Source organism: Monodelphis domestica, chromosome 5 (assembly GCF_027887165.1).
Source record: "Monodelphis domestica isolate mMonDom1 chromosome 5, mMonDom1.pri, whole genome shotgun sequence".
NCBI classification, from domain to species: domain Eukaryota; kingdom Metazoa; phylum Chordata; class Mammalia; order Didelphimorphia; family Didelphidae; genus Monodelphis; species Monodelphis domestica.
The window spans coordinates 27,972,775-27,999,852 of record NC_077231.1 but is presented as its reverse complement, the minus strand read 5'-3'; the positions used below and the strand labels follow the sequence as shown (position 1 = coordinate 27,999,852).

General features: G+C 36.1%; 1 protein-coding gene across 1 annotated transcript; it reads right to left on the bottom strand.

Moving 5' to 3' along the window:
• Positions 1-19,267: 19,267 nt before the first annotated feature.
• Positions 19,268-22,779, bottom strand: LOC100015530 (olfactory receptor 6C2-like). Its single transcript, XM_056800979.1, has one exon. The coding sequence runs from the start codon at positions 22,054-22,056 to the stop codon at positions 21,118-21,120; it is 939 nt and encodes a 312-aa protein (XP_056656957.1). The 5' UTR covers positions 22,057-22,779; the 3' UTR covers positions 19,268-21,117.
• Between the last annotated feature and the right edge of the window lie 4,299 nt (positions 22,780-27,078).

The following is a 27,078-nucleotide window of genomic DNA, read 5'->3' as shown; positions in this document are numbered from 1 at the left end:
CTCAGACTCAGTTTCTTTGTCTCTTAAATGGGGTGATCTCTAGGTGATTGCCAAAGTCCTTTCTATCTCTAAACCTTTTAATCTTTTGATAAGTGAATTAGCAATAAGGTTTGAGTAGCCAATAGAGCTTATTTCCAATAGGAATTTTTATGTTGACTGGTAAATGACTCAATATTTTATATCCCTATAAGTTTTCTATGTCTCTCTCCATAGCATTGTCACATGAGTGTTTTGCTTTCAAAACCCAAACTTCATCATCTGTTCATTTGCTGTGCAACTTATCTCTAAGTAGGAGTTCTTAAAACTTTTGTGTCATGGACACCTTTTGAAGTCTGGTGAAAGCTATGGATGCCCTCTCTGATTAATGCTTTTGAAAACATAAAATCCAGAGAATTGAATTGACACTTATTTTATTAAAATAGTAAACAAAATAAAGGTCAGGGACATCAATTGAAGAAAATCAATTTGTAACGAATGGAATTTCCCCTCAATTGTGGGATTCTAGCACCATTGGTATATGATATCTTTCCTGAGGGAGATTTTCCAAATATGCTATAGATCACAGAAGGGCACACATAATGCACTTCCTAAACCTACCTCCACCTCAACTATTATGGGAATGTAAAATTCAAACATCTTGTCATTTACTAAAAGCTATAATTTATCTTTTTCCCTGAAATATTTAAAGTAATTTAATAAGTTTCTGTTTTCTTTTTTCTTATATTCTACAAATTTTGATACTTGAAGTAGATTTCTCTGAACACTATGTTCTTATATGGGGGAAATAGGGAAGCAATCAGAATCTTCACAGATACAAGATGATAAAATATAACATGTGAAAATTATTTTCATACTTACTTTTCTCATAGTGCTTCATAGAGTTCATCAGTGGTCAGAATAACCCCAAAGCCCTTGGTAGGATTCAAAGATGAAGAATAGTGCAGGCAGGTGGGAGGAACATTGTGAAGCTGTTATCTATGTCATGGAATAGTTACCCTATGGGTTGAGACTATTAATAAATTTGCATTGAGCTTTGAGGAAGTTCACCTAGACTTAAAATTCCAGTTATTGATCATGATCTCTGGGACCTTGACCTCCTTTAGACTCAGTTTCCTCTCCTATAAATAAGGAAATTGAATTGTCTTATCTCTGCTATTCTTCCTCAGTTTACTTCAAGATTTCAATTTTATGGACATTTTAGAGCATAGCCTAAATCTGGTCCCTACAACATTACACCTCACAAGCATCTTTATGACTGATTCCCATCTCCAAAGACTTAGTGCTGCTGGCCACTCTTTTGTCTCTCAACTAACTGTTGGCTAAAAGTCAGAAATCTTATACTAGAGCTGAAAGGAAGCTGGGATACTGCAAATGAGAAGGAATGTACAGACTTGTGTCTGTGAATTTCCAAAGAAAAAGTCTAACCATTCTGGGTAAGAATATGGGTTTTTCTACCTACTTATCTTATTCACTCAGTCTGCTAAAGGTGTCTGGGGAAATTAAGTGAGAACAAATAATAGACTCCTTGGGGAGTGAGGTTCTGGATAACTAATGAATTTAACATAATCGGCATTAAATAAAAAAAATTTTAATGAAAAGCTATGGGGCCTATATCCACAGGGATAGGTAGATATCATTAGGACATCAGACATAGTGTTCAGACACTGAGAGTGCTACAATAGAACATGTCCCTGGCATCTCCCTGTTTCTCTCCATATCAAATAAAGAATGGTTCTGATGCTTAAATCAGGAAAATCTATGAAAGGTTCTCTGAGACAGATCAGATGTTAGAGTAATCTCAGACAACAAATATCTCAAAAGATTCTGACATACTCTGTCCCTTCCTTTTTTCTTTCTCCTCCAAGTTAGTTTCCATTATGTCACACCTTCATTGCAATCAATCTTTAATCTCATTCATAGTACATTTCTTCCACCAATACATGCAAGGGTTCCACTAAACCTTTTCATCCTGCAAAAAATTTATCTATCACCCAAGGATGAAGTATCCAGTAAACTACAGGTCCTTTCCAATGCCTTTTTATCATTTCCTGGGGACCAGTGCAACATTCAGACTGTCCATCTATAATCTTTTGATATCACTATAAGACAATCCCACCTCTTTTTCTGGTCATTCATTTCCTCAGTCTTTGACTGAGAAGTAGTTGTTGGTAAACTCCTCCTGCCCTTTTATTTCCTGATGAATGAGTAATTTCATTAATATTTGTCTCCATCTTCTCCACCTCTTAATGTCATTATTTTGCTACTACATAATCATATGTCTTGGCTTCTTTCAGGGGTGGGGGGGTTGAGAAAACTAGTTTTATCAATTAAAGAGAACTCCCAGCAGAAGAATTCCATCCACAGATGCAGACTGACAACTCAGTTGTAATTTGTTTACCTTGCTGAGAAGTGATGTAATTTGTCTGTACTGAAATAGCTTCAAAAATAGAAATTAAACTTCTTGCACACCAGACTTTATATCATGGTTAGCTCATCCTATTATTTAATATTCACATCTTATCTATCCATCTAGATTTGAAAGCTTCTTGAGAGCAGGTGTTCTTTGGTGGCATTCTTTGTTTATGTTCCCCAGTACCATGGACAGAACTTTATACATAGTAGATATTCAATAATAAGGATACTGTAGCCTTCTGTCTATTTCACTATATTATCATGCAGGTAACAAAAATAGTTTCTATCAGTCACTTATAGACCTCTGTTAATTGGAATTTTGGTGTCTTTCATAACTTATTAAGGAATTTATTCTGAAAACAGAATGACACAATTTTAAAATGAGTTCACCCACTTCCCACCCAGGACTTGATCTATTGGCAGGTTGGTTGAACTTTGCTTTCATTAAAGTAGTTCTGTATTTCTCATCTGCAGCAGTGGAGACAAAGTTTTCTTCTTCCTTGGCATTTGGAATGCTTAATTTGTTATTTTTTTCTGGAATAGTTTTGTCAGTCATCCCTAAACCAGTGAGAATTTCTATTCTTTCAAAGAAATTTTACCCTTGGCCTGAGAAAAGACTAAACATAGCTTTCTGAAAAAACAGCTATTCCCTCCAGGCAGCAATTGTTCCATTGCTCTGTCCCATGCTAGGGCACAGGTGAAAGATACCTTAAATCTCAGACTTCTTACACATGGCCAGAAATGGCTTAGTATTCCCTGAGTTAGGGATCCTCCTGGCTTTATATTCTCCTCTTTCTTCCTCCATTACCCTTTAGCTTGCCCATATGTTTGATTTTTGATATATCATGTAATTCTGTAGCAATGTAGCACAAGCTGGATTATAACCAATTACAAAAAGTGATTATTGTTTCACCTTGAAGCAGTTAAATAAAAACACTGAGAAACCTTTCAAATACGTGCTTGCCTTTCATTTTTCATTCCATTCAATTCTTGACACAACTCATTGTAAATCTGCAAAACTTAAACTATGTAAATTCACTGATGGACTTAATGCATGGGCTTGCATGGAGTGGTGACTCCAAAGGAAGTCATGTCTGGATGGCACATGGTCAAGGAATCCTTGGTTCTTTCCCAGATGTATTATTAAGTTCATATCATTTCCATCACCATAGATCTCATGTCAGAACTACTGTGACATTCTAAAGTTTCGACCTACTCTCCTAATATTTTCTACTAGCACAATCTCAGCCTCAATCAAACAGGACAATGACATAGTCAGATCTATATTCTAAGAACATCCCTTTGAAAGTTATGAAGAGAGTGAATTTTGAAACTGGAGATCCTTATATAATATACTCATTATTCCTTATTTATGTAACACATAAATACATAATACTAGGGCTTTGCTCACCCAGCATGTGAAGACTGTTTCGGCGGAACAGGCGGAAGAAACCAACAAGAAGGTTCAATGGCTGAGATGGCGATACAGCAAAGCACTGTGGACTGCTTAGGGAATGTTAGAGCACAACGAACAACATGGCCATCGAATGCAGCTGAGGAAGTCTCCAGGTGTAATGACTTTCTGTGCCAATGGACCCAGGTTTCCAATGCTGAGAGAGTGGGATTGTCTCTGTGCATCGACTTTTCCACTTCAATCTTCACACTCAAGTGTCTTTGTGCCCAAAAACATACAACGAAAATCATCATCCTCAGTTACCGAGAGACTACTACTGATGTAATACATTCCCTTTTTAATATATCCATTAAGTGCTATAGCAATTCTACTGTTTTCTTGATATCATTATCCTGGCATAACTACTATATAAAAATGTTGCAGCCCTTGTCATACCTTCTCCTGAAAACTTGATCTAAATCATAAACATTGATTACCACTTATTATTCTGTAAAGAACTGGTCATTCATGGGATTATCTTAGCAAAAATCCTTGAGTAGTTTACCATTTCCTTCTTCAATTCATTTTACAAATAAGAAAACTGAGGTAAACAGGGTAAAGTGATGCCCATAGTCAGTTAGTATAGTAGATTCCCATAGCTAGTTACTATCTGAGTCCATATTTGAACTCAGGTCTTCCCAGGTTCAGTGCTCTACCTGCTATGCCACTTAGCTGCCTTTGCCTTTTAATATTGGCTATCTATAAACTTATTATAATAACTAAGAGTGGGTACTAGAATAAAATCTAGTTTTAATACTATTCCTAGTTCGTAACTTTCATTGTTTGAGTCAGTAGACTCAAACTTGACAGAGATATCTGGACTAGCAGACTTTTATTTACTTTAAGTGGTCTGTGACAACTGATTAATTCAATCTGCACCAGCCCTCACATAATGGTAAGGAGTTGCACCAGTTTGCCACAGGGAGCTGAGAAATAAACAAAAAAGAATTATACATCTATGTATACAACTTCCCAGAACAGAAAAAGAGTAGAGAAGAACTTACACCAAGAAACCATATTAATAGAGTCAATAGAAGGCTATGAGATAAGACTCAGATAATAGGGGTTACACACTCTTCTCACAAACAGAATACCTTTCTGGGGTAGTGGCTAGAAAAAGCAATAATTCCCTAATATTAAATGCGTTTAGTGTGCTTCTGAGTCATGTGAATGACAGGATAGAGGATTCACTATTTCCTTACATCTTCCCTATAGCACCAAGCCAGAGGTGATTTTGTTTCCCAACAAGACATTTGGGATAATGACTTGGATAGATAATAAGAAATCCACAACCTGTGAGGAAGCTGAAACCACTGTAAAGTCTTGTCCCCTGGGAAACAACACTAGCATTCTGGAAGGAATCCAGAAGTGAAAAATAGAGAAATAGTTTTTAAACAAATGACAAATACAAAAATCCCAGAAGGAAAAAAAAATTAATAAGAGAATTTGAGCATAAGCATATAATCTAGCAGGTAAGATATTAAAAACAGAGAAAATATGGGCTCCAGACCAGCTAAAACCATCCTCTCCGATGTGAATAAGTATAGCAAAATAAAGGGAAATGAATATACACCTCATCATGAAGACCTAGAAATAAACAAGGAATAATGTTTATAAAAAATGTTTATAAAACATTTGTGGCCTTTTCAGACCACAAGGCAATAAAAATAATGATCAGTAATGGTACATGGAAAACCAAATCAAAAACTAATTGGAAACTAAACAATATGACACTCCAAAATCATTTAGTTAGAGAAGAAATCATAGAAACAATTAATAATTTCATCGAGGAAAATGACAATGATGAGACATCCTTTCAAACCTTTTGGGATGCAGCTAAAGCGGTAATCAGAGGTAAATTCATATCCCTGAGTGCATATATTAACAAATTAGGGAGAGCAGAGATCAATCAATTGGAAATGCAAATAAAAAAACTCGAAAGTGACCAAATTAAAAACCCCCAGCAGAAAACCAAACTAGAAATCCTAAAAATTAAGGGAGAAATTAATAAAATCAAAAGTGATAGAACTATTGATTTAATAAATAAGACAAGAAGCTGGTACTTTGAAAAAACAAACAAAATAGACAAAGTACTGGTCAATCTAATTTAAAAAAGGAAGGAAGAAAAGCAAATTAACAGCATCAAAGATGAAAAGGGGGACATCACCTCTGAGGAAGAGGAAATTAAGGCAATCATTAAAAATTACTTTGCCCAATTATATGGCAATAAACATACCAATTTAAGTGATATGTATGAATATATACAAAAATACAAACTGCCTAGACTAACAGAAGAGGAAATAGAATTCTTAAATAATCCCATATCAGAAAATGAAATCCAACAGGCCATCAAAGAACTTCCTAAGAAAAAATCCCCAGGGCCTGATGGATTCACCAGTGAATTCTATCAAACATTCAGAGAACAGTTAATCCCAATACTATACAAACTATTTGACATAATAAGCAAAGAGGGAGTTCTACCAAACTCCTTTTATGACACAAACATGGTACTGATTCCAAAACCAGGCAGGTCAAAAACAGAGAAAGAAAACTATAGACCAATCTCCCTAATGAATATAGATGCAAAAATCTTAAATAAGATACTAGCAAAAAGACTCCAGCAAGTGATCAGAAGGGTCATTCACCATGATCAAGTAGGATTTATACCAGGGATGCAGGGCTGGTTCAATATTAGGAAAACCATCCACATAATTGACCACATCAACAAGCAAACCAACAAGAACCACATGATTATCTCAATAGACGCAGAAAAAGCCTTTGATAAAATACAACACCCATTCCTATTAAAAACACTAGAAAGCATAGGAATAGAAGGGTCATTCCTAAAAATAATAAACAGTATATATCTAAAACCATCAACTAATATCATTTGCAATGGAGATAAACTAGATGCATTCCCAATAAGATCAGGAGTGAAACAAGGATGCCCATTATCACCTCTACTATTTGACATTGCACTAGAAACACTAGCAGTAGCAATTAGAAAAGAAAAAGAAATTGAAGGCATCAAAATAGGCAAGGAAGAGACCAAGTTATCACTCTTTGCAGATGACATGATTGTCTACTTAAAGAATCCTAGAGATTCCACCAAAAAGCTAATTGAAATAATCAACAACTTTAGCAAAGTTGCAGGATACAAAATAAACCTACATAAGTCATCAGCTTTTCTATATATCTCCAACAAAGCTCAGCAGCAAAAACTAGAAAGAGAAATCCCATTCAAAATCACCTCAGACAAAATAAAATACCTAGGAATCTACCTCCCGAGACAAACACAGGAACTATATGAACATAACTACAAAACACTCGCCACACAACTAAAAGTAGACTTGAGCAATTGGAAAAACATTAACTGCTCATGGGTAGGATGAGCCAATATAATAAAAATGACCATCCTACCCAAACTTATTTATCTATTTAGTGCCATACCCATGGAACTCCCAAAAAATTTCTTTACTGATTTGGAAAAAACCATAACAAAGTTCATTTGCTATAACAAAAAAAAAACACAAATGAGAGGGGCCTTGCAGTCCCAGACCTCAAACTATATTACAAAGCAGCAGTCATCAAAACAATTTGGTACTGGCTAAGAGACAGAAAGGAGGATCAGTGGAATAGACTGGGGGCAAGTGACCTCAGCCAGACAGTATACGATAAACCCAAAGATCCCAGGTCTTGGAACAAAAATCCACTATTCAATAAGAACTGCTGGGAAAATTGGAAGACAGTGTGGGAGAGATTAGGAATTGATCAACACCTGACACCCTACACCAAGATAAATTCAAAATGGGTGAAAGACTTAAACATAAAGAAGGAAACCATAAGTAAACTGGGTAAACACAGAATAGTATACATGTCAGACCTTTGGGAGGGGAAAGACTTTAAAACCAAGCAAGACATAGAAAGAATCACAAAATGTAAAATAAATAATTTCGACTACATCAAACTAAAAGGCTTTTGTACAAACAAAACCAATGTAACTAAAATCAGAAGGAAAACAACAAATTGGGAAAAAATCTTCACAAAAACCTCTGACAAAGGTTTAATTACTCAAATTTATAAAGAGCTAAATCAATTGTACAAAAAAATAAAGCCATTCCCCAATTGATAAATGGGCAAGAGACATGGATAGGCAGTTTTCAGATAAAGAAATCAAAACTATTAATAAGCACATGAAGAAGTGTTCTAAATCTCTTATAATCAGAGAGATGCAAATCAAAACAACTCTGAGGTATCACCTCACACCTAGCAGATTGGCTAACATGACAGTTATGGAAAGTAATGAATGCTGGAGGGGATGTGGCAAAGTAGGGACATTAATCCATTGCTGGTGGAGTTGTGAACTGATCCAGCCATTCTGGAGGGCAATTTGGAACTATGCGCAACAGGCGATAAAAGAATGTCTACCCTTTGATCCAGCCATAGCACTGCTGGGTCTGTACCCCAAAGAGATAATGGACCAAAAGGCTTGTACAAAAATATTCATAGCTGAGCTCTTTGTGGTGGCCAAAAACTGGAAAATGAGGGGATGCCCATCAATTGGGGAATGGCTGAACAAATTGTGGTATATGTTGGTGATTGAATATTATTATGCAAAAAGGAATAATAAAGTGGAGGAATTCCATGGAGACTGGAACAACCTCCAGGAAGTGATGCAGAGCGAGAGGAGCAGAACCAGGAGAACATTGTACACAGAGACAAACACACTGTGGTATAATCGAACATAATGGACTTCTCCATTAGTGTCAGTGTAATGTCCCTGAACAATCTGCAGGGATCTAGGAGAAAAAACACTATCCATAAGCAGAGGACAAACTGAGGGAGTAGAAACACCGAGGAAAAGCAACTGCCTGACTACAATGGCTGAGGGGACATGACAGAGGAGAAACTCTAAACGAACACACTAATGCTAATACTAACAACATGGCAATGGGTTTGAATCAAGAACACATGTGATACCCAGTGGAATCACACGTCAGCTACGGGGGGGTGGGAGGGAGGAAAAGAAAATTATCTTTGTCTTTAATGAATAATGCATGGAAATGATCAAATAAAATACTCTAAAATTAAAAAAAAAAGAAAATTCCTACTATGAGGCAATATCTTCCTTCTCATCATACACACACATACACACACATACACACACACACACAAAGTCAAAGAGGCAAGATCTACATAGAATTAACAGATAAATGGTTTAGATGAAAGAACTCCTTTGAAGATTCAGTTTTATAAGGGATACAGAAACCAAAGAACTAAATAAGTCTGAGGGTCATGATCAAAATATGAGTATAAAGAGAAAGAGTGAGGAAACTAATAATGAAAAGAATAAGGGGAATAAATCCTTTTTGAGAAAAGGCACATAAAATTAAATTTATAAAACTAATGAAAAAAATCAAATTTACATGGAGAAGAAGGGGGATATTACTTGACCATTTATCTCAGAGAAAAAATAGAGGAGAGCAGTCAAATAATTAGATAAAGCAAGAAAGAACAAGAAACTAAAAGTAAAAGGGATAAAAAAAAGTAGGAGCAGGAAAGACTTAAGAGTGAGTTAAAGAGAGCAATGGAAACAACATTTCCAAAAATATATCAAATTGTAATATTTGAACTGATGTAATTCCATCTTCACAGATAGAAGAGTGGAAAGGAGTTCTATTTTTCAGGGGCAAAATATTCAGGACAAATGGAGGGAAATACATGTCATGCTCTTCTAATCATAGAATCTATTGTCTATTTTCCCTTAATTTTTATTTTCTCTTTCTATCTATTCTAGACATTTATTCTTTACTTCATTGATTTTGTCATTATTTAATCCCTTATTCGCTGCACTCCTCATGGAATTAAAACTTCTCAGGTCACTATTTTGGTTTTTCCCTTCTAAATAAAAATTCCTATTGATTAGACAAAATCTATTGATTAAATATAATCTTAACACCTAACCAAGGAAGAGCAAAGCATGAGGAATATGAAACCAATATTATAATGAATATTTATTTTAAAATAAATGAAATTTGAATATGAATATGAATAAAAAATGAATAGTCAATATCAGTTGATCCAAAAATCATTCATCATGACCAAGTTGAATTTTTACCATAGATGTAAGATGACTCTACATTAGGAAAACAATCAACAAACTAATAAAAATTTTAAATCACAAATTACATGATTATCTCAATAGGTATAAGAAAAACCTTTGACAAAGTATTACACTTATTTTTTTATAAATCCCTACAAAATAAAGGCAAAAATAGATATTTTAATATCTGTATATATCTATCTAAAACTGAAAACCAGCAACATGTATCATTCAGATACACTGGAACCTTTATAAGTAAATCTAATAGTAATGCAAGGATGCTCTCTTTCTCCTCACTGTTATTTGGTATAATGCTAGCAATAGTAATATGACAAAAGAAAAAGAAATTGGAGATATAAAATAAAAGTCAAAAGAAAAGAAAATCATCCCTACTTGCTTATGATATATGGTTTACTTGAAAAACCCCAGGGAATCATAAAAGATGCGAATTGGGGCAATTAATATCTTGAACATAGTTGGGGCTACAAAATAAATCCTCAAAAATTAACAGCATTTCTCTATAGTAATGACAAAATCTTGGAGGCAATAATATAAGTGTTTTTATTCCAAAATACTACAAAGTTTACAAAATAAGGGAAATAAAGCTTCCAAAGCACTTGAAATATTTATATAGATTCTATTATATTTTGATTCTAAGAGCAATTCACAGAGTGAGAGAGAGAGAGAGAAACACACACACATATATTCTTTTCCTTTATCTCTGATCACCTAGGGAAACAGATCCACTAGTTGCATTGCTTGGTCAAAGGGTATATAAAGTTTTATAATTCTTTGGGAAGAATTCCAGACTGCTCTACAAAATGTATGGAGTTCACAGTTCCACCAAGTGTATATTAGTATTTGAAATTTTCTAGATCTACTTCAACATTTCTAATTTCCAATTTCTATTATTTTAGGCAGTCTGTTAAGAGTGGGATGTTATCTCAAAGTTTTTTAATTTGCATTTCTCAAATCAATAATTATTTAGAAGAGAGGCTGAATTGGGAGAGGTGGTGGTCAAAAGCAAAACATCTGTGAACAGTGAAAGGCTGAAAGGAGAGAAGAATAAATAAGGGTAGAATAAGGAAAGTAACACAGTTAGTGATCATAATTGTGATTGTAAGTGGGATGAACTCTTCCATAAAATGGAAGAGGTTAAGAGAATGGATTAAAAACCAAAAACCCATAATATTCTGTCTACAAGATTCATATGCGAATTTCACCAAATGTTCAAGGAACAATAAACTTTAATACCATACAAACTATTTGGAAAAATAAATGAAGAAGGAATTCTTCCAATTTACTTTTATAACATAAATATGGTGCTGATACCTAAAACAAGGAGAGAAAATAATAGAGAAAGGAAACTATGGAAGAATCTCCCTAACAAATATTGATGCAAGAAGTTTAAAGACAATACTAGAAAGGATATTCTAGCAATACATCACAAAGATTATACACTATGAGCAGTTAGCTTCCTCTAAGAGGGTGTTTTGGTCTGTTAAATCAAAAACTTTCCTTAGTCAAGAAACAATATAGACAAAAGGGTCCTTTATGTCATTAAAATAAAAGGAAGATGTTTAGCAGATATCCTGAAGAGTTTCTAAGTGGGGGAAATGAGGATGAAATGTTCCTCAATAGATAATTTTAAGATATTCTCCAATTATGAATATTAATTGATATATCCAAAAAGGGAGATATTTTCTATTTTGAAGGTGTTTGTCACTCTTCTGTAAGTAACAATCACACCTCCAATTGCCTACTGAATATTGTTAACCAGATGTCATATGAAACTAAACATGTGAAAAATATATAACTCATTATATTTATCTTAAAAGCATCCATCTTCAATACTTCCTACTATCAAAAGTAATCTTCACCTTTCTGTTTAACCAGATAAAAACTACAAAAACTACACTCAACTTCTTGATATCCCAAAACCCACATATTTAACTAGGTATCAAGTCTTATTGAATCCACTTCCACAAAATCGCTGACATCTGTGTCTTTCCATTAACTAATATGATTAACACACATTTTCATGCCCTCATCGCCTCTATCTACCTTATGAAAAAGTCTGTCCAATTATTCTCTCTGTTTAATCTTGGCCTCTCTCTACTTCACACTTAAATACCTTTAAAAATGATATTGCATAAGCACAATACTGATCATATCACTGTCCTACTTGTTCAATTCCAGGGACAACTTTTCACTAGGACAGAAAACAAAAATCCCTTTTTGATATATAAAACCTTTTTGCAAGCTGTTTCAAAGGACTTTTCCAGGGTTGTTGTACTTTGACCCCCTTCATGTACTTGAAGGTTTAACCAAATTGGACTTCTAGTTGTGTCTTGCTACTTTTTAAGTGGAGAATTCCATTAAGAACCTTTGAAAGAACATTTGATCTTTTCCAAAGATTTTGTCCCATATCTTGAATATATATCATCCTCATTTCCCCCACTTAGAATCTCTGTTGAGGACATCCCAGATACTTACCATCAACTAGTGCACCCTACCCATAATTATGTACATTTATTTTGCAAATTTTGAAATTTTTTGTTTAACTATATACATCATCTTTACTGCTTGCCCTGTAGATTCTCTCTTTTACATTACCCAGGGCCTAAAAGATAAATGACACATAATAGGTGCTTCATAAGCATTTATTCATTGAAAGAATTTGAGTTTGTGTTAGTAAAGAACATTAGTCTTAGTAGATGGAACCAAAAAAATATAAAAGCTCCTCCATGGATGGGCCTAACCATCCACACTGACAAAATAACCAAGGACTGTTTGACTATAAATTATCCAGTTCATAACACCCACTGAATGGACCATCAGTGTATTTTCCTTGGTCATGTTTACCAGATCAACAATCAGCTGGACCAAGAAATGAATCAACTCAAGAGAGATGGCTCATTTAGTTGTGCACTTCACTGCTTTGAAATTCTCTTTGATGCAAAGATCAGTCTTTGTAAACAATCCTAATCTAGGTTATGTGCATTAGTATAGAATTAAATTATATATATATATATATATAAAACAAAGATGTGAGCAAGCCAAAGAGGAATGGAGGAACAAAGAGGGGAATGAAGAAAGTGGTAGGAGTTTATCAACTACTACTTCTAAATAAGGAGTACTGTTTAAGATAGGACTAAAGAAATAAATGACCAGGAAAAAAATGTAGGATAGTGATATCAAGACACATCAAGACAGGCAAATAGCCTGAGAGTTATTGTTCTCCATTTAACATTAAAAAGCATAGGAAATGATCTCCAATGTTCTGGGTTCTTTATCTATTGTGGATCTATGGGATTCAATGGCCAAGAATATCACAAATTGGAAATGTATAAAGGAATCTAAGTTGTGGTGGTAGAAGGAATGAAATTAAAATTATATTAAAATATAAATGTGGACCCATAGAATTAAATGCAGACAATAAAGAGGGAAATAAGGAATAAAATGGCTAATAAAATACATGAGCATGATGGGTAGATGGTTTTTCAGTCTTGATGGTTTCACAGTTTAGTATATTACTCAACCACTAGGCTTCAGGCCTGTGAAGGCCTGAGAAGGAATTTACAAAGTAAAACATTATCTGACTTCTTGTTGTTAAATAGTAATATAAGTTTATTTATACTAAGGTAAAGAGAAAAGATGAGGAAGGGAAAAGGTGTCCCTAAACCTAATAATCTTGTTTCTCCACCCAAAACCCACTACAGGCCCTCACAGACCATTTTCATAGATCTGTAGGCTACACTATCCTACTCTGCCTAACTATACCAAATAAGCTAACTAATTACCCTGATCTACTGGTCCAAAAATATTTATAGACTAGTAAACAGTTTATCAGAATGAGATAGCTAGAACGGCGATGAGTTCCCCCTTGTAGCCCAGTGACCAAAGGCCAAGATGGCTGGCCTGTTGTCAATGGCATTTTTCTGGATCTTGGCACCTCACACAACACACACAGCAAGGATCTCACAAAAATATAGAAGCTCACAGGATCTCAGGAGATGGTAACTGAAGACAGGGATAGAAATTAGCTTGGGAATATCTTGATGACAGGAAATACAGGAACCTTTGGGTTTCTGTAGGGAAAGGTCAGTTACCTCCTAAAGGACAAATTGGCCACAGGAAATAACCTCTCCACTCTCCCCAGTGTACAGGAACAATAGACATCTAGCTCCTTCTAGTTCCCTGTTTTATTCCTTCCCCCAATTCTGGAACTCCTCTTTCAGTTCTGTGCATGTGAGCAGACCCTCCTGCAAAACTTTGCTTTTTCTTATACACATTTTTCTTATGCACATCCTATTTTGCAAAGTTTTGCTTTCCTTCATTTCACCCCTTACACTAAAGATCTCCTGGAATATTTGGTGATTGGGACTCCCCTGGTATCTGATCTATCCCAGGGAACCCTCCTGAGAATTTCTCCTGATTGAAGAAACAGAATGATCCTTTAAATGGTGTGGAGAAAAACAGGGAGATGCCAAGGGTCTGCTGTAGTGCAAGACTTACTATTTAAGCATCTTTTCTTTTCTTTTTTTTTCACTTTAAACATTATTTTATTTGGTCATTTCCAAACATTATTCATTGGAAATAAAGATCATTTTCTTTTCCTCCCCCCACCCCCTTCCTACCACCTCACCTAATTTTCTTATAGATTCCCTCTTTATGTTCAAGTCATTCACCCATTTTGAATTTATCTTGGTGAAGGGTGTGAGGTGTTCATCTAAACCTAATCTTTCCCACACTGTCCTCCAATTTTCCCAGCAGTTTTTATGAAATAGTGGGTTTTTGTCCCAAAAGCTGGGATCTTTGGGTTTGTCATATACTGTCTTGCTGAGGTCACTTACCCCAAGTCTATTCTACTGATCCTCCTTTCTGTCTCTTACCCAGTACCAAATTGTTTTGATGACCACTGCTTTATAATATAGTCTGAGATCTGGGACTGCAAAGCCCCCTTCTGTAAAAAATAGACTCGAATACAGGACTACAATCCCCACAAGCCTTTGCTCCACTTCCCCAAAATGCTTTGTAATCTCATGGGACTTCTGAGGTGGGCCGAGATCGAGGAAGGATTTAAGCTGGTGGCAAAGGTTTTTGGGTCCTCTTTTGGTCTTCCATTTTGGAGCAGATGCATCTCTTCTGTGATCTGAGGTTATCTGGCCTTGGCCTCTGGCTTAGGCACGTGTTTTTTCTTATTCTGTATTTTCTTTAATCTTTAACCTTTAATAAACCTCTAAAAATATGTTGGTGATGGAAAATTATTGTGCAAAAAGGAATAATAAAGTGAAGGAATTCCATGGAGACTGGAACAACCTCCAGGAAGTGATGCAGAGCGAGAGGAGCAGAACCAGGAGAACATTGTACACAGAGACTAATGCACTGTGGTATAATCGAACGTAATGGATTTCTCCATTAGTGGCAGTGTAATGTCCCTGAACAATCTGCAGGGATCTAGGAGAAAAAACACTATCCATAAGCAGAGGACAAACTGAGGGAGTAGAAACACCGAGGAAAAGCAACTGCCTGACTACAATGGCTGAGGGGACATGACAGAGGAGAGACTCTAAATGAACACTCTAATGCAAATACTAACAACATGGCAATGGGTTTGAATCAAGAACACATGTGATACCCAGTGGAATCACACGTCAGCTACAGGGGGTGGGAGGGAGGAAAAGAAAATGATCTTTGTCTTTAATGAATAATGCATGGAAATGATCAAATAAAATACTATTAAAAAATAAAATTAAAAAAAGAGAACAAAAAAATATATGCACTCAGGGATATGAATTTTCCTCTGAGTACTGCTTTGGCTGCATCCCATAAGATTTTAAAGGATGTCTCACCATTGTCATTTTCCTCAATGAAATTTTTAATTGTTTCTATGATTTCTTCTCTAACTAACCAATTTTGGAGTATCATATTATTTAATTTCCAATTAATTTTTGATTTGGTTCTCCATGTACTCTTGCTGATCATTATTTTTATTGCCCTATGATCTGAAAAGGCTACATTTATTATTTCTGATTTTCTGCATTTGCATGCCATGTTTCTGTGACCTAGTGTATGGTCAATCTTTGTGAATCTGCCTTGTGGTGCTGAGAAGTTGTATTCCTTTTTGTCCCTATTTATTTTTCTCCATATGTCTATTAACTCTAATTTTTCTAAGATTTCCTTCACTACTTTTACCTTTTTTATTTATTTTTTTATTTGATTTATCTAATTTTGATAGTGGTTGGTTCAAATATCCCACTAATATGGTTTTATTGTCTATTTCCTCCTTCAATTCTCATAGTTTTTCTATTAGAAATTTGGGTGCTATACCATTTGGTGCATACATTTTGATTAGTGATATTTCCTAATTATCTATAGTCCCTTTTAACAAATTATATTCAACTTCCCTATCCCTTTTAATCAGGTCTAGTTTTGCTTTGGCTTTATCAGATATCATGATTCCAACTCCTGCCTTCTTTCTATCAGTTGAGGCCCTGAAGGTCTTACTCCATGCTTTAATTCTGACCTTGTCAGTATCTACGTGCCTCATGTGTCTTTCTTGAAGACAACATATGGCAGGATTTTGGATTCTAATCCATTCTGCTATTTGTCTACATTTTATTGGTGAGTTTATCCCAGTAACGTTCAAAGTTATGGTTGTCACTTCTGGACTCCCTGGCATTTTGATATCCTCCCCTAATTCTGACCTTTCTTTTTTAGCTATAACCTTTTAAGTCAATTATTTACTTTAAATCAGTCCCCCTAGTCCCCTCACTTGATATCTTTCCCTTTTTAACCCCTCCCTAATTGTTCCCTTCCCCTTCCCTGTCTCTTTCCCTCCCTTTTTCTGTATGCCCCCTTCGTTTTCCCTTCTCCCTTACCCTGTTGCATAAGATAAAATTCAAGATCCCAATGGATCTAGATGCTCTTCCCTCTCAGAGTTGACTTCACTAAGAGTAAGGTTTAAGTAAAAACTGTCTTCCTCTCCTTCTCATAGGAGAATTCTTCCCCTCCCCTTCCCGTGTGTATTTTTTTGTGAGAATAATTATTCTATTTAGTTTTTTTTCCATTTCTTGGAGTATATATTAGTACCATCAATGATTTCCCCTCTCCCTTTTTCTTTCTATCCCCCCCCTTTCTCCAAATCATCTTGATGCCTCAAACTTTCCCTATCTGTGGTTCTTCTTACTATTCTAATGATACATAAAATTTTTGAGAGTTACACATTACATTTTCCCCACATATTAATATATATGATTTTATATAAATGTAGTACTTATAGATGAGAGTTTGAATAAAAGAAAAAGGTATCTTTTTTCTACTTTTCCCTTTCCTTCATATTTACCTTTTCATGTTTTCTTGTTCTTTGTGTTTGGATGTCAAACTTTCCACTGAGCTCTGGTCTTTTCTTTACAAAAGCTTGGAAATCTTGTATTTTGTTGAATGCCCATACTTTCCCCTGGAAGTATATAGTCAGTTTTAATGAATAGGGGTTTGTCGGTTGAAGACCTAGCTCTCTTACTTTTCTGAATAGCCTGTTTCATGCCTTATGGTCATTCAGAGTGGAAATTGCTAGGTCCTGTGTGACCCTGATTGGTGTTCCTTTATAGCTAAACTATCTTTTTCTGGTTTCTTGTAAGATTTTTTCTTTTCCTTGGAAGCTTTGGAATTCGGCAATTACATTCCTGGGAGTTGTCTTTTGGGGATTTAGTGTAGAGGGTGTTCTGTGAACTCTTTCAATGTGTATTTTGTCCCCTTTTTCTAGAATCATTGGGCAGTTTTCTTTGATGATAACATGTATTATGGTATCAAGATTACTGTTTATTTCTGGCTTTTCTGGTAGACCAATGATTCTCAGATTGTCTCGCCTTCCTCTGTTTTCCCAGACTGTCAACTTGTCAGTGAGATATTTTATGTTATCTTCTAAATCTTTAGCCTTTTGACTTTGCTTCATTAATTCTTGCTCTTTTGCAAGATCATTTTCTTCCAGTTGCCTGATTCTGACCTTTAAAGACTGGTTTTCCTTTTCAGTTTTGTCTGACCTGTTTTTTGAGGCTTTGAGCTGTTTCTGCATTTGCATATTTTGTTCTCTCACATTGCTGAGTTCTTTTTACATTATTTCCCATTTTTCCTGCCAGAAGGCTTTCATCTTTTTGATAATTTCCATTTTAAATTCTTCAAGAGTTTGTGGAGAATTTTCATTTCCTCTGGAAGGTTATGGAGCATGTGTTTGTGTTTCCTCTTCTATCTCCTCTGTATTTTGTATTTTTGCTCCATAAAATGTGTCCAAAGTCACCCACTTCTTCTAGCTTTTCTTGGTGTTTGGAGGCTATTGCACTTCTGCACTGTTTGCTATCTCTATGGTTTTTCTTCTCCTTTCCAGTCAGAAATCTGAGTGAGGAGGGCTTGCTCTCAGTGTGTCTGTCTGATGATCTTAGGCTTTAGCCCCAGGCAAGTTGTCCATTCTCCACAGCTGCGCTGTCTTCCCGGGGAAGCCCAGGGTCTTCCCTCTCCTGCCTTCCAGTGTTTCCAGTGTTACTGCTCTCAGTTCTCTCCAGTTGCTTCTCCGCTGCCTTACTTCCATACTCTGAGTCTGGCACAGCACTGTCCGCAAGGTACCCCAGTGCCTTTGTCGGCCCTGAGGTTCCTGTCCTTTCAAAGGCCCTGAACTCTAGGGGGGTTAGGGGTCCTTGCCTCCCTGAGCTCTGAGGACTCCTGATGGGATTATGTTCAACTGGGTTGATCTGGATGTGCCCCATGGTAGAAACCTCCTGTGAGACTCTGATGGAAGGACCCAGCCACTGGGCTACAGGATCCCTCTATCACTCTCAGGCTGATTCCCTGCCATTTGTTTTGGATGCCCCAAGACTGGCCCAGGTTGCCTTCAAGGTGTGCCCTTCAGAAGAGCACCTTTGCCGGCCCTGAGCTTCCCTCTGCTGCTATGGGCTCAGCACTCTGGGTTGGGGGAGATGGGTCCTGGGTCTTTCCTTCTGCCTTCCCCTTAGACATGAGTGTCCTTGGATTCCGGCTTTTGGGGGGCATACCTTTTGATTTGAGTCCAGAAGAAGGGTTCCCTAGTTCTGTCCTGTAGTTAAGTTTGAATTTCAGTCCCCTAGGAGCATTCAGTTTGTGATTGGTAAAAAAGGGTTTTCAGAGGTCTGAACTTTTGCTGCTTCTAAGCCACCATTTTTACAGGAAGTCTAAAAATATAATTAGTTCTTCTGAGGTAAAAGCTATGATTCATAAGAGTTGTAATATAATTAATATGGTAAGATATGTTTTTTTTTCCTACTTGGAATTGTTTGTTTCAATGGTTTTGACTTCCTATAATTATTAAAAGGAGGAGTCAGGATCATAGGATAAGTATGGGGCCTAATAGTATACCTATAGAAAAGAAACAATTCAAATTATAAGCTATGTCTATGTTGCAATGTAGAAATGATAAGAGGTTTATCACTTACCAGCAAAGGGGCTTTGTGGAACCAGGAAACGCCTAAACAATATAAAACTCTTAGAATAGATACCTTTGATGTCCTCAGCATATACATATAAATATAAGAGAGGTATCGATGTCTCTAAGGTCAAGAACAGTTTAGATTTTGAGAAAATGAATTGTTTTCCAGAAATGTCGAACCATTTTACATTTCTATCCATATACCATATAAGTGTACCTATCTTCACAAAGTTCTCTCCACACTACTTTTATGTTGGGGATTTTTTTTGGCAATTTCCTAGATGTGCCATGAAACTTCATCATACAAATTACATTTATTTCATTATTTATCAATTAGAAAGTTATTTTCATGTGGCTCTTAATCAGCTCCATTTCTTCTCTTCTACTCTTCCTACTGGCCACCTCAGAATAGGGCTCTTGACTTGGCCTCTACAGAAAACATTAAGAGCTCTCAGTTCTATCATGAAAGTACAAACAAGTGAAATATATATTTTTTCAAAATTTTTCAAAAACAAAAAGGGCCTTTATTTTATCCCATAGTTAATTAACACAGAAAATACAACTATATCAATCGAGTCAAGATAACTCTTATGTCCATTGTATTTTTCCATGTAAGGGAAAGGCACTTAAGATGTATAAAGGGGTAGACTCTCATTCTCCAGAAAATCCCACATTCCTATAGATGCAGTCATAAAATGACTGAGTCTTAGCATCATAGATTTAGAAGTGGAAGAAACATTACAGATCATTCAATTCATCCATCTCCTCCATTTTTCAGGGTAATCCAGAGGATAGATATATTTGGGATTGTTAGCAAGTGAGATCCATGTCAATCCGTCTGTATATAGTCTGTGTAACACCCTATAAAGTCCCTATGAGTCCACAATCACTTTGAGAATCAGTGATTGTTAAGGACCTACTATACAACAAATACTGCACTGAGAGGTGGAGACACAAATACAAAAAATACAATCCAGAGTACTCTCTGTCTTGAAATAACTTATATTCTAACAGGCAAAGAAATGACATATATTTTTGGAGAAGAAAATTAAAGGGGTGGTGAACAGAACACAGTTTTTCCTTTAGTCAAGGCAAAATTGACTTGATTTTGGTTACAGAGCGGGAAAGTTCAGGAAATAAACTACTGTGAAAGATAATTGACTTTGGGATAAAAGGCCTTGGTTAAAATCTTAACCCTGTTATGACTTTGGACAAGTTACTTAATTATTCTTGGTCTGTTTACTTACTTACAAAATGTGAGGGCAATATATGACACCTAAAGTCTGTTGCTCTTCTAGATCTGTGATCCTGTGAGTTGCTTTCTGAAATAGAATTTGAGTCTAAGACTTCCTGATTCCATGTTCAGCTCTTTATCAATCAACTCCATCTGACTGAGAGTATAGGTGAGCTTGAGCCAGTGGATTAGAGAAGTAGCTACACTAAACAGTAGAGCCTTAGAGGAGCTGTGAGTGGGAGGGCAGAAAGAACCACAGATGTCAACAATATATAAGGAGGGGATACATTTATCAGTACAGAAAGAGGGAGGTACTCCCTATATGACAAAAATGATCAAGGATAAGGTAATATTTTATAGATTTTAGAAAAGAATGATTTGTAAGACAAATGATAAAGGTTTGCAGAATTTTGGACAACTCTTTTTTTTCCATTTGGCATCTGGAACTCAGTAGTCTTTTATTGTTTTAAGAGAATTGCAATCTTTTTAACTAAGTCCTTAAAAGCTTGTATGACTTGTTTGTTCCTCAGGGTATAAATAAAAGGATTCATCACTGGTGCAACAGAGGCTATGAGAACTGACACCACCTTGTTCAAAGCTACCATTTCATTTGCAGAAGATTTGACATACATGAAGATGCAACTACCATAAGAGATGGCAACAACAATCATGTGAGATGAACAAGTAGAAAAGGCCTTTTGTCTTTGCTGGGCAGAGGGGAATCTCAGAATTGTCCTGACGATGGAGGCATAAGACCAAAACACAAAGAGTAAGGTGATGATGAGTGTCAGTATAGCATCAGTCAAAACTATTTTTTCTATGAATGTCGTGTCTGAGCATGAAAGCTCTAATACGGGAAATACATCACAGGAAAAATGGTCAATAACATTGGAGTCACAGAATTCTAATTGGAGGCCCATGAGAAGTGGTGGGAGAATGATCAGCAGCCCAGACAGCCAAGAACTCAGCAGGAGCCAGTTACATACTTTGTTATTCATGATAGTTGTGTAATGGAGAGGTTTGCAGATGGCCACATAGCGATCATAAGACATGGTGGCTAGAAGAAAGAACTCTGCTGCCCCAAGAAAGATGACTAAAAATAGTTGTATGGCACAAGCACTATAAGTAACACTATTGTCCCCAGTGGATATGCTGTAGAGGTATCTGGGAATGCAGGATGTTGTGAATGAGACTTCTAAGAAGGAGAAGTTTCGGAGAAAAAAATACATGGGAGTTTTCAGGTGGGGATCCACCAATGTAAGGATGATGATGGTCAGATTCCCAGTTAGACTCAAGAAGTAGTTGAGAAACAGAAAGATAAAAAGCAAGACCTTTAGCTGTGGATCATCTGTTAGTCCCCGTAGGAAGTACAATGTTATCCCAGTGTGATTTCTCATTCCTGATTTATGAATTCTAATGGATCTGCAAATTAAAGGGAAAAAAAAGAATCTGCATCTGAGAAGGAAATGAGACTACGTGATGAGTGGGTGGAAAGAGAAACAAGGAACTTCGACCCTTCCAAGGTTTCTACCTGTACTTTATGATTTCTTGGCAACTAACTTTTTGCCCTCCCAAATACAATCTCTTGTCAAAATCTTCTGTTATCTTCCTTCACACAAAGTCCTTCTTTCACTTCTTTCCTCAGCCACAGCATATAGCACTACACATGGGGTCAGGAGAAGAGCTAATTGTTATATTAATAATAGCTAGAGCTCTTTTATGATGTCAAAGAATTAGAAATTAAAAGTATATCTATCACTTGGGGAATGACTGAACAAATTGTGGCATAGATGGTGGAGGAATGCTATTGTGCTGTAAGGAGTGATGAACAGGATGATTTCACAAAGTGTAGGAATAACCTTCATGGACTGTTGCAGAGTGAAATAATCAGAATCAGGAAAACATTGTACACAGTAACTGAAATATGATGGAATGATCAACTAAGATCGATTCAGCAATTGTTGCCAGAGCAATGATCCAGGACAATTCTGAGGCACTTATGACAAGAATACTATCCACCTCCAGAAAAAGAAAAGTTGAAAAAAAAAAAGAAAAAAGAAAAAGTTGGAGTTAGAATGCAGTTGAAAGCATGTGAGTTTTCAATTGTTTTGTTTGGGCCTATGATTTGGGGGTTTTGTATTATAAGATTACTCATAAAAATGAACAATATGTCATTATATTTTATATGATAAGACATGTATAACCCAGATCAAATCCCATGCCAGTACTGGGAGGGGGAAAAAAGGGAGGGATGGAGATCAGTTAAATGATGTACCTTAGGAAAATCTGCTTGGAAATTTGTTAACACGTGAAATCATTTTTTTAAACCCTTACCTTCTGTCTTGGAGTCAATATTGTGTATTGGCTCCAAGGCAGAAGAGTGTTAAGGGCTAGGCAATGAGGGTCAAGTGACTTGCACAGTGTCACACAGCTAGGAAGTGGCTGAGGCCAGATTTGAACCTAGGACCTCCCATCTCTAGGACTGGCTCTCAATACACTGAGCTACCCAGCTGCCCCCGAAATCATTTTTTAAAAGCTTTGAGAGGAAAAAAAGAGCTAGCATTTACATAGCCTTTACTATGTGCCAGGCATTATTATGTCATTTGAATCTCACATTCCTGGAAGCTAAGTGCTATTTTTCTCCCAATTCTACAATTGAGGAAACGAAAGCAAATAGAGATCAAATAGCTCACTCAGGATCACCCAGCTAATAAATGGCTAAGATTAGATTTAACTCAGGTCTTCCTGACTTAACAGCTGGCACTTTTTCCACTGCACTACCTGGGCCTTCAGGAAATTTCATTTCATGTCCTGATTCTTACACTTACTGCCTATGTGCCATGAGGAAGTCACTCCATAGCTGAGGACCTACTTTCCTCTCATATTTAAAGAGGATTCTAATTCTTGCAACACATATCGCATAGGCCTGAAGGGAAGAACACACTTTCTGAACTTTAAAAGTGAATCATACTAATTTTAATTTTAATTGAGATTCATTACTGATTAAAATTCCATCTTCTTCTTCCCACACCAGGACTTTGCTCATCCATCTGCTCTCCCATACATACTATTGTCCCCAGTTTCTTTTACTAGAAGTCCTGAAGGAAGAGTTAGGCACATCTGAATTCAGAGGGCAAGCAGGGCTGGCTATAAGAAATACTGTGTAGAAGATGCTGACTGTTTCTGAGGCCCTTCTGGCTCCCTTTCCCTGTACCACCCTTGGCTGTCCATGCTTCCAACTCTTCTGGTCACAGAGGCCCCTGACCTTTTCTCCTTGTCTTCCAGACTTCAAGAACATTCTGAATGTGAACCTTTGCTGAATTTCTTCTGAAAAATTCCTGGACCCTGATCCTGATTCTGAAGAGGCCTGCTTCCTGAGATCTTCTATGTCTGAAGAGATCTCAAAGAAACTTTTGAACCACTCTCTGCCCCTTAAAATATAATGTTATTTTATGCAAGTCGCATCATCTCTCAGACTCAGTTTCTTTGTCTCTTAAATGGAGTGATCTCTAGGTGATTGCTAAAGTCCTTTCTATCTCTAAACCTTTTAATCTTTTGATAAGTGAATTAGCAATAAGGTTTGAGTAGCCAATAGAGCTTATTTCCAATAGGAATTTTTATGTTGACTGGTAAATGACTCAATATTTTATATCCCTATAAGTTTTCTATGTCTCTCTCCATAGCATTGTCACATGAGTGTTTTGCTTTCAAAACCCAAAATTCATCATCTGTTCATTTGCTGTGCAACTTATCTCTAAGTAGGAGATCTTAAAACTTTTGTGTCATGGACACCTTTTGAGGTCTGGTGAAAGCTATGGATGCCCTCTCTGACTAATGCTTTTGAAAACATAAAATCCAGAGAATTGAATTGACACTTATTTTATTAAAATAGTGAACAAAATAAAGGTCAGGGACATCAATTGAAGGAAACCAATTTGTAACAAATGGAATTTCCCCTTAATTGTGAGATTCTAGCACCATTGGTATATGATATCTTTCCTAAGGGAGATTTTCCAAATATGCTATAGATCACAGAAGGGCACACATAATGCACTTCCTAAATCTACCTCCACCTCAACTATTATGGGAATGTAAAATTCAAACATCTTGTCATTTACTAAAAGCTATAATTTATCTTTTTCCCTGAAATATTTAAAGTAATTTAATAAGTTTCTGTTTTCTTTTTTCTTATATTCTACAAATTTTGATGCTTGAAGTAGATTTCTCTGAACACTATGTTCTTATATGGGGGAAATAGGGAAACAATCAGAATCTTCACAGATACAAGATGATAAAATATAACATGTGAAAATTATTTTCATACTTACTTTTCTCATAGTGCTTCATAGAGTTCATCAGTGGTCAGAATAACCCCAAAGCCCTTGGTAGGACTCAAAGATGAAGAATAGTGCAGGCAGGTGGGAGGAACATTGTGAAGCTGTTATCTATGTCATGGAATAGTTACCCTATGGGTTGAGACTATTAATAAATTTGCATTGAGCTTTCAGGAAGTTCAGATAGACTTAAAATTCCAGTTATTGATCATGATCTCTGGGACCTTGACCTCCTTTAGACTCAGTTTCCTCTCCTATAAATAAGGAAATTGAATTGTCTTATCTCTGCTATTCTTCCTCAGTTTACTTCAAGATTTCAATTTTATGGACATTTTAGAGCATAACCTAAATCTGGTCCTAGAACATCACACCTCACAAGCATCTTTATGACTGATTCCCATCTCCAAAGACAGTGCTGCTGGCCACTCTTTTGTCTCTCAACTAACTGTTGGCTAAAAGTCAGAAATCTTATACTAGAGCTGAAATGAGGCTGGGATACTGCAAATGAGAAGGAATGTACAGACTTGTGTCTGTGAATTTCCAAAGAAAAAGCCTAACCATTCTGGGTAAGAATATGGGTTTTTCCACCTACTTATCTTATTCACCCTCTGCTAAAGGTGTTTGGGGAAATTAAGTGAGGAAACAAATAATAAATTCCTTAGGGAGTGAGGTTCTAGATAACTAATGAATCTAACATAATCGGAATTAAATAAAAAAATTTAATGAACAGCTATGGGGTCTATGTCCACAGGGATAGGTAGATATCATTAGGACATCAGATATAGCGTTCAGACACTGGGAGTCCTACAATAGAACATGTCCCTGGCATCTCTCTGTTTCTCTCCATATCAACTAAAGAATGGTTCTGATACTTAAATCAGGAAAATCTATGAAAGGTTGTCTGAGACAGATCAGATGTTAGAGTAATCTCAGACAACAAATATCTCAAAAGATTCTGACATACTCTGTCCCTTCCTTTTTTCTTTCTCCTCAAAGTTAGTTTCCATTATGTCACACCTTCATTGCAATCAATCTTTAATCTCATTCATAGTACATTTCTTCCACCAATACATGCTAGGGTTCCACTAAACCTTTTCATCCTGCAAAAATTTTACCTATCACCCAAGGATGAAGTATCCAGTAAACTGCAGGTCCTTTCCAATGTCTTTTTATCATTTCCTGGGGACCAGTGCAACATTCAGACTGTCCATCTATAATCTTTTGATATCACTATAAGACAATCCCACCTCTTTTTCTGGTCATTCATTTCCTCCGTCTTTGACTGAGAAGTAGTTATTGGTAAACTCCTCCTGCCCTCTTATTTCCTGATGAACGAATAATTTCATTAATATTTGTCTCCATCTTCTCAACCTCTTAATAGCATTATGTTGCTATTACATAATCATATATCTTGGCTTCTTTCTGGAATGGGGGGTGGGAAAGCTGTAGTTTTATCAATTAAAGAGAACTCCCAGCAGAAGAATTCCATCCACAGATGCAAACTGACAACTCAGTTGTAATTTGTTTACCTTTCTGAGAAGTGATATAATTTGTCTGTACTGAAATAGCTTCAAAAACAGAAATTAAACTTCTTTCACTCCAGATTGCATCTCATGGTTACCTCATCCTATTATTTAATATTCACATCTTATCTATCCATCTAGATTTGAAAGCTTCTTGAGAACAGGTGTTCTTTGGTGACATTCTTTGTTTATATTCCCCAGCACCTTGGACAGTACTTCATACATAGTAGATATTCAATAATAAGGATACTGTAGCCTTCTGTCTATTTCACTTTATTATCATGCAGGTATAAAAATAGTTTCTATCAGTCACTTATAGACCTCTATTAATTGGAATTTTGGTCTCTTTCAGAACTTATTAAGGAATTCATTCTGAAAACAGAATGACACAATTTTAAAATGAGGTCACCCACTTCCCACCCAGGACTTGATCTATTGGCAGGTTGGTTGAGCTTTGCTTTCATTAAAGTAGTTCTGTATTTCTCATCTGCAGCAGTGGAGACAAAGTTTTCTTCTTCCTTGGCATTTGGAATGCTTAATTTGTTATTTTTTCTGGAATAGT